Below are 8,396 nucleotides of genomic sequence, written 5' to 3'. Positions count from 1 at the left end.
AGGATCTATATATAACATCCTCCCTGAGGGATGGACAACAGAAAAGTGGGTGAAGGGAGACGTCAGACAGTAAGATATGACAAAATAATAATAATTTATAAATTATCAGGGGTTCATGAGGGAGGGGGGAGTGGAAAGGGAGGGGGAAAATGTGCTGATACCAAGGGCTCAAGCAGAAAGCAAATGTTTTGAGGAGGATCATGGCAACAAATGTGCTTGACACAATGGATGGATGTATGGATTGTGGTAAGAGTTGTATAAGCCCCCAATTAAATGATTTAAAACAAAACAAAACCCAGCAACAGTTTTCAAATGAAAAAAAAAAAAAAAAAACAAATTCAAAGAGCATGAACCATTAAATAAATTAATTTTGAAAATACCACAAGGGAAAATTTATATAACTAATGAAAACTAGAGTAAGCATTCTTAAACTTTTTATACATTTTAAAGAACTACAATGAGGGTTCATGGGCGGGGCGGGGGGTGGGGGAGTGGGATAAGCTGATACCAATGGCTAAAGTAGAAAGAAAATGTTTGAAAATGAAGATGGAAACATGTACAAATGTACTTGACACATGGATAGATATACAGATTGTGATGAGTTGTAAGATCCCCTAATAAAAGGATTAATACACAAATGAAAGAACTACAATAAGATAACCATACGAGGAGGCACCCACCCACCCCCCCAAAAAAATAATTATTTCCACCTCCAGCTATTAAAATTTTTTTACAAAACCTTATCACCTCAAAACACTCTCCATTACACTTAATACATGTCAAATCTGGGATTCCATTCTTGGAAATATTTTTCAAACTCATCTGTTTAGATGGATGATAGCACTTCCCTCGTTTTTTACTTCCCTTCCTCTACATTGTAAAATCACTGTCCTTTTATGTCCCTCTTCATTTACGGAAACAAAAAGAAATTGCACAGAGCAAGGTCAGGTGAGTAAGGTGTGGGGGGCATGAAAGCATGCTGGGTTTTGCCAAAAACTGATGAACTGAGACATCCAGAATGAGGCTTGTCATTAATGGACATTTCACCTTTTTTGAAACAAGAAAACCACTCGTACACTTGAGTTTTTCCATAGTGCTGTCTTTGTAAGCTGTGTTCGACATCACAGCATTGTTCCGGAGCAGGAAACAAATTTCACAGCAACACACTGTTCTCTTAAATCAGCCATCACAAAAGACGAGAAATAAAACAAAATTTTTTACAAAAAAATTCACTGTGACGAGAGAGAACCTTCCCAGGTGAGAGCACTAAGTGCACTAACCCAGAGTAAGTTACTGGATGCTCGCTCACCTAGTGGGGGAAATCTGTACTACAAAAACTTTGTGTAGTAGAGCTTTTTTGTTTGTTTGTTTTTGGGGGTGTCCCTTCATATATATCTGAAATCTATATGATGATTAATTTTTAAAAACTTGTAAGTAGTACTGTTGATGGCATCTGGTTTCTCATATATAAATTAAAGTGTCCATTTTGAAGTTAAGAAGGACTATGTTCAATACTGAACATCTACATACCATGTGGAAGGGAGCCCTGGTGGCTTAGTGGTTACAAGTTGGGCTGTGATCCACAAGGTCAGCAATTCGAAACCAGCTGCTCCTTGGGAGCCAGAGGGGGTTTTCTACTCCCATAAACAGGTACAGTCTCAGAAACTCACAGGGGACGTTCCACCTTGGCCCATAGGGTTGCTATACGTCAGCATCCACTTGATGGCAATGAGTTTGGAGTTGTGAGCATACCGTATCACTTCCAGGGTGCTATGCCTGAAAAACCCTTTCACCACATATACATGTGCATGGATGTTCTATCAGACACCATTTGTAACATCAAAAAATATTAAATACCTCAAAACACGAAAACCAAACTCACCGCCATTGAGTCATTGCTGTAATCTGTGGGTTTCTGAGACTGTAACTGTTTACGGGAGTAGAAAGCCCAGTCTCTCTCCCGGGAAGCTGCAGGTGGTTTTGAGCTACCGACCACGCAGACCACAGCTCATAACCACGACAGCACATGGGCTTCTGACAATAGGAGACTAGAGAAGAAAATTGTAGTACATCAGGCAAATTTAAGAACGGTACAGGCATCGCTCTAAGAGCTAGGAGAGATGCTGAAGATCCACTGTACACTGAAGCAGCCAGGCAGCATAATAATGTGTGCAAGCCACACAAAAAACACCAGACCCTAAATTACAGTGGTAATTAACATAGGCTGGAATGGAAAAAGGCATCCATTTTGTACATTACATATTTATTTTCCATTTGTATTTCGTTTTTTAAGAGTAATAAAGTTTTCTGTTGAAAATCAAGGAAATAAAGATTTCATTGTATCGCCATGATAGGAGAAAGGAGGAAAAGGAATCTCACTAGGAAGAGCGGTCATTAAAACACAAAGTTCTGAATAACTCCACAAACCAGTACCTACCACGGCTCATCACACTCTAGCTGCCGTGCGGCCCCTCGGGGCTGGGGGACTTGAGGGTTTCCATGCAGGCTCATCACACTCTAGCTGCCGTGCGCCCCCTCAGGCTGGGGGAGTTAGGGTTTCCATGCACGAGTGGGTCACGTGAAAAGGTGAAGGTGCACATGAGTGAGTTCTTGGGGCTGCACTTCAAACACTACAAAGAAAAAGGCCCATGGCCCTAAAACTCCCAAATGTGAGGTCGCAGGTGAAGGTCGCAAACCTGATTTTCTTTCTGTGGGATTGCCAAATATTACAAAGTAGAAAAGAGCTCATGACTTTCAAAGTGAAAGCTGCTGCTTCGACTTGAGAAGGGTCCTTGTGTGTCAAGGTATTTGCTTTTCTAGAAACCAGAAGAGAAGCGTACCTTCCAAGAGCATTTCTGGAATGTCTGCTTGGTATCTGGGTCCCACTCTGATTTCCCCTTTGTCGGCTAATAGCGTTTTCACTGACGGGTCATAGACCAGCGAGTAGAAAAAAGTATCCTAGGGAAAAAGAAAAGATCTTGGTCATCATAATCCCTCCTGCTTTGTATAAAGCAATACATCCAACGTCTCCTTAATGAAAGCTTAAAAATTCACCCTGTGGATGTAATTTCATTTTGGGAAATAAATTCATAAAGCTTTAAGGAGAACAGGGTGCTGTCACCATGTAAAACAGCGCAGAATTAAATCAACCCAAAAGAAATGGTTTGTAATAACGTTAGATTATAAAATTCTGTTATTTATTTCTGTCTAAAAGAAAGCCATTATCTGCTCTAAACCTGGTTTTGGAAAAGCTAGCCAAGTTAAAACAATAAGTCAAAGTTAAGAGGCCTGAAATCAAGCAATTGCTTAAACCGCTCCTGCTCACAACTCTGAACAGCAAGCATACCTTCATGGATGCTTCCCCGCTCCTGAAGGGTTCATTTCTCAGTTTGTAAAACATATGAAAAGGCATAAATACCACATATTAAATAAACTACAGATACAGTGAGCCTGCAAGTAATCTACCACTTGGCGTCACTTTGCAGGCATCTGAATAATGTCAATTATAATTCTGCAATTCTTTTCAAGTCTAAGGCTTATATCACTTCCAGGGTGCTTTGCCTAATAAATGCTTATACAGCATGTGTGTTTGCATAGATTATTCTATCAGACATCATTTGTAATATCAGAAATACTCAATACCAGACACATATATACAGGTACAGAAACATAGCCAGACAGTCGTCACTAACGTCGCCCCAACACCTTTTCTAGCAGCTCCTTCCAAAGCTGAATGAAGTGCCCTAGATGTGAGCACAATGGAAAAACGGGACTGGTTCCCCATCTTTGGCTGAGTTCTACATGACCGCTGGGGGCCAGCTAGGCCATCAACCCTATCCTCTGCTTGCCACAGTGACTTCCTTTGCTGTGACTAGGAAGGGCCTACCCCTGTCACCAAGCTTTTACCAAAACCTCGGTGAGGCAAGCTACAAATCAGGGATCCGTGTCAGATCCTACGGCTCTCTGAGCTCGGGGCTCTAAGAGACTGGGATAACAGGAGGGGGAAACCAGGAGTCAATTCCATCCACTGAGGATGAGAAAGCCTCGGTTGTATTTGAACTGTGGGTCACTGTCAGAAGAGAATAAATAAAAAGAGACTAAGAGAATAAAATAGCGTATCTAAACTGTTAAAAAGGGTTTTTTTAATCACACCAGAGTGTGACAATTTATACATACAGGGAGAGGGTACCTGAGGTAAAGAAAGGCTGAGGAGGAATATATGAACCACCCTAGTTTGAGAGAGTGACGGGGTAATAATGAGGTAATCCGTGTGTTTTTTTCTTTTTCTTTTTCTTTTAAAAAAGATCTGCGAGCGGGAGCGGGGAGCAGGGAGGGAGGGGAAAAATGAGGACCTAATGTCGGGGGTTTAAATGGAGAGAAAATGTTTTGAGAAACGATGTACAAATGCGCTTTACACAATTGATGTGTGTATGGATTGCGATAACAGTTGTATGAGCCCCTACTAAAATGTTAAAAACATAATAATAAAATAAAAAAGATCTGCGAAATTAAGAATGCTACTTGGGAACCAGTTATTGCCAGTAAATCACCATCAGATTCGAACGTAGAGATACTTCAGGTCACCTCTAATGTGTAGGTGTTAGCATGATAACAGGGCGCTGCAGTAATCCACAATAAATATCATGGTATGACTGCACAGGGCCACTCGGATGCTTGAGATCCTTAGATTTATGTTGCTGACATGAAGACAAGCAAAAATATCATTTCATTACAAAGAGAAGTTCCCAAAAATAAGGAAAAAAGAGTAAGAATTCAAAGAGATGTTTGCATAATCAGCCAATTGTCAAACTACAGCCGGTTATAAAGTAAAGAATGATATTACAAATTCTCCCCCATTGAGTTACTACTTTCAAACATGTCAGGCCGCAATATTTCGGCATGATAAAAAATCTGGGCTTTTTTTTTTTTTTTTTTAAAGAATGGTTTTGTAAGAAATAAAGAACAACTATTCTGCTGAACTGGCTATTCCAGAAGTGGCTAAGGACTGATGACTGAAAAAGCAATGGCGGAGGGAAATCTCCACGACCTCCGGACCACCGAGATGATCCCCCTCCCTCGGGCCCAGCAGCCACACGCTACTAGCAGAGCCCGACAGGAACATATGTTTGCCTGAGCAGTGCCTCTCCCTTGACCCACTTGAGATTCATTCTGGTTTTTAACATTTTCTGCTTTCTTTCCGACTGAGTTGGCTTTATGTTGTTGTTGTTGAGGTTTTTGGTTATTTTGTATGTTTCTGAAATCTAGGACAGGTAAATCTACTGAGCTAGTAACCAGATGAAGAGCTTCTTAGGGTTATGGCAGTGGGGTTTGGGGGAAATGAGACCTTAAGAACAAGAAAAGAAGAAAATGTTCTAGCATTGTTTGTGGTGATGACTACACGACTCCTTTTAATATGAGTGAAATACAGAAGTGTATGGTGTGTGAATTATGTCTTAACACTGTTTTTAAAATATGTGTGTATTACTATTATTTTAATTCCACTCTTTGAATTTCTACTTTTGTGAACTAAAACTAATGTTATGAGAAACAGCATCTTTCGGTTGGCCATGCTGAGGGCAAACCCTGCCTACCTTGCTGTATTTAACATGCATAAATTATAAATGCTAATATCTTTTGTTTTACCTGTATCTTTTTCTTTTAGTTTTTTCAGAATTTCTGACATGTAGTAATTTTTGTATGTGCTGTTTGTTTTGTTTTCTTCAACTGAAACTTGGAAATAACTAGTTTAAGGTGTGTGTGTGTGTGTGTGTGTTTATAAGCTTCAAACTATTTGTGGAAAAATAAAAGGGTAAGGGAATTTTTCTATGAACTCTTTGAAGCCCCCTGGTATAATGTGTACTAAAAAACCCCTGTGATAGTTAAATACTGAATAGTGCTCACAGTAAAATATTTATAAATAAAAAAGCCATAAAAGTGCCTATAACATCTAATATTGTTTATAATAATTTGCTCCTCTGAATGAAGTACACTGTTTTAACACAACTTGCTGAAATGTCAAAAATGCTTTTTATTAGAAGTTGATAGAAAAAAATTTTTTCACTAAGAAAGCTTATTAGGATTCCAGGCAAGAAAACATACCCACCAAAGGTAAAATCACATCTGGAAAGAGTCTGAGAAAAAAACCGACAGTTAATAAAGAAAATCAAACAAAAAATGAGAGGGCAATTAAGCGCCAAGTCATTTATTTCATAAAACTAAAATACTTATCAGATTCCTAAGTAAATTATATGCTATATTTTTTAAGTCTTCTATTAACAACTGAAAAGGGTAGTTGGGTGTCAGAGAGAAGTAAAAGTTTTTAACCAACTCTCATCTCAGCTAACCAGCAAAATCAAATTACTCAGGATTCAGTCTAATCCTCAATTTTTACTCCACTACTACTATGATGATATTTGGTAATTCATTCAAAGGTGTGGGCATCTTTTGAGACAAAACACAAAAACCCAAGTCCAATGTCAGATTACCTCTTTGTCAAGATAGGACAGTACTGACTCCGTCTCGTTTAGGAGCGCGACAGTGCACTTTCCCCTGTGGAGAGAGAGAGACGAACACATTCAAGCAAGGCCGTTTCACAGCGATGACGTGTACCTGGGGAAGAATACTGACAAAGAAGGATTAGTATAAGAAACTAAACAGCAGGTAAGAATATATTTTCAGGTCCACTTGACAACTCTGGTATGGGTAACATAAAACAGAACAGCAGTCTTGGTAGACATGTCTTGATAGCGTGGGAGTACTTTATAGACATGGTCTAACGATTGAAGAGAAGAAAGGAGACTTTCAGAACAAGAGTCAGTGTCTGAATCCACAATAATGATAACATTTCATATCGATCACCCAAGAAAGAAAGAAATAAGCAAATAAAATCATCAAAGACATCAACATACAAATTAGTGCCTAAAATAATGTTTGTTGAGTTGTGTTTGTTTTGTCTTAAGTAGTCACAACAAATAAAAACCTAACAATAAGAGAAACTCACATTAGTATATAACTTTATTGAAAGTGATCTACAGAAAAGAGACAAGTTGAAAGTGTAAGCGTACAGAACCTATACAGAGCAAGGAACAAAAAAACCGACCTACAGCCAATGGCTTTGGAATGGGATGGCATTTTACCTGTGACTATAACCCTGGATGTAAGTTTGGAACAAACGTCTGTTTTTAAAAAGCTTTTAGACTTGAAAAAAACTAAAGTTATCCAGGTAAAAGTACTCAGACAAGTACTTTTCATTGTAGCCTCACCTGCTTGATAATTGCAGTATAGTTACAAATCTGACAGAATCACTTAAATTACAGATATCAGACAGGGTCACAAACAGCCTTTTAAGGTCATAATGCAATTTGATTTTTGAATCAAACTCCTCAACTTTCCCACAAAACAGCAGCAACTATACCTGAAATATACATAAACAGGAAGCTCAAGGAGCCTGCTGTTGAATTATTAAAGTAAATGGAGTTGCTGAAAGAAAGATTTTACCAGAAGATGGCAAAAGTAAAATGCTAACAATGCTTTGGCCCAAACGTGCAATTATGAAACATTTGGAAGGCCTACACTCTTCAAATTAAAAAAAAAAAAAGGCCCGATCATAAATACCTTACTTTCTCTGATAATCACCTTACATTAATATTAATATACTGCTGAAAAGATTTCTCTGTATGTGGTATTTCCATATGATCCGGTTGGACCTCTAATTTGGTTTTGAGACCATACCACTGTGACTTCAGGGTACACAACAGCACGCAGCACCAAGAATCTCGTGGGGTCCTCTGATAGGGGACAGAATTAGGACCAGGACAATTGTTTGGCTGCTCTCAGTGCAGATTTGTCATCTGAAATACGGGTCAGACATGGTGCGTGATTAAGTAACAAGTGGGTTTCTTTTATATATTCTTTTTTTTTTTTCAGTGACAATTTGCACAGCAGTATTTCTAAGATTTAATACTGAATCACTTAAAAAATAAAACTTTTCTTTCAATTCACAAAAAGCAGTTTTAAAATATTGAGTGGAGGTTGGAACACAATCTACTAAATGCTATTGTAATAGAAACCACTACCTTTCATAGTCCCTTAAAATGTAAGGGTTGAAATCTAAACATGCATACTAATGAGTATCACCAAGTCTTTACGCTAGCTGACATCAGAGAGAATTTAAACTGAATTATTAAACCCTAAAGGAGCCTTGGTGCTGCTGTGGTGGGTTATAAATTAGGATGCTGATCATAGGCTAACCGCAAGGCCGCATGTTCAAACCCACCAACTGCACAGCTGAAGGATGAGACTGCCTGCTCCCGTAAAGGTTCGTCTTTGGGGCTCTCCCCTGTCTCACGGGTCCCTGTGAGTCAGCATTGACTCAATGGCGGCGAGTTTGGTTTTTT

The 8,396-nt window shown here is 38.9% G+C and overlaps 1 protein-coding gene across 1 annotated transcript in view; it reads right to left on the bottom strand.

The window, feature by feature from the left end:
• MTA3 (metastasis associated 1 family member 3) overlaps window positions 1-8,396 on the bottom strand; it is a 145,543-nt gene that overhangs the window by 56,519 nt on the left and 80,628 nt on the right. Inside the window, exons 6-7 of the mRNA XM_045285676.1 lie at window positions 6,486-6,549; window positions 2,841-2,958 (exon numbers count right to left, since the gene is read on the bottom strand). Of these exons, the coding sequence (XP_045141611.1) occupies window positions 2,841-2,958; window positions 6,486-6,549 (182 nt within the window). The remainder of the gene's footprint in view (window positions 1-2,840; window positions 2,959-6,485; window positions 6,550-8,396) is intronic.

Source organism: Echinops telfairi, unplaced genomic scaffold (genome assembly GCF_000313985.2).
Source record: "Echinops telfairi isolate 266 unplaced genomic scaffold, ASM31398v2 ScPeMD7_7475;HRSCAF=8513, whole genome shotgun sequence".
Taxonomy (NCBI): Eukaryota; Metazoa; Chordata; class Mammalia; order Afrosoricida; family Tenrecidae; genus Echinops; species Echinops telfairi.
Note: the sequence above shows the minus strand (reverse complement) of the source record. Positions and strands in the feature narration are given on the sequence as shown.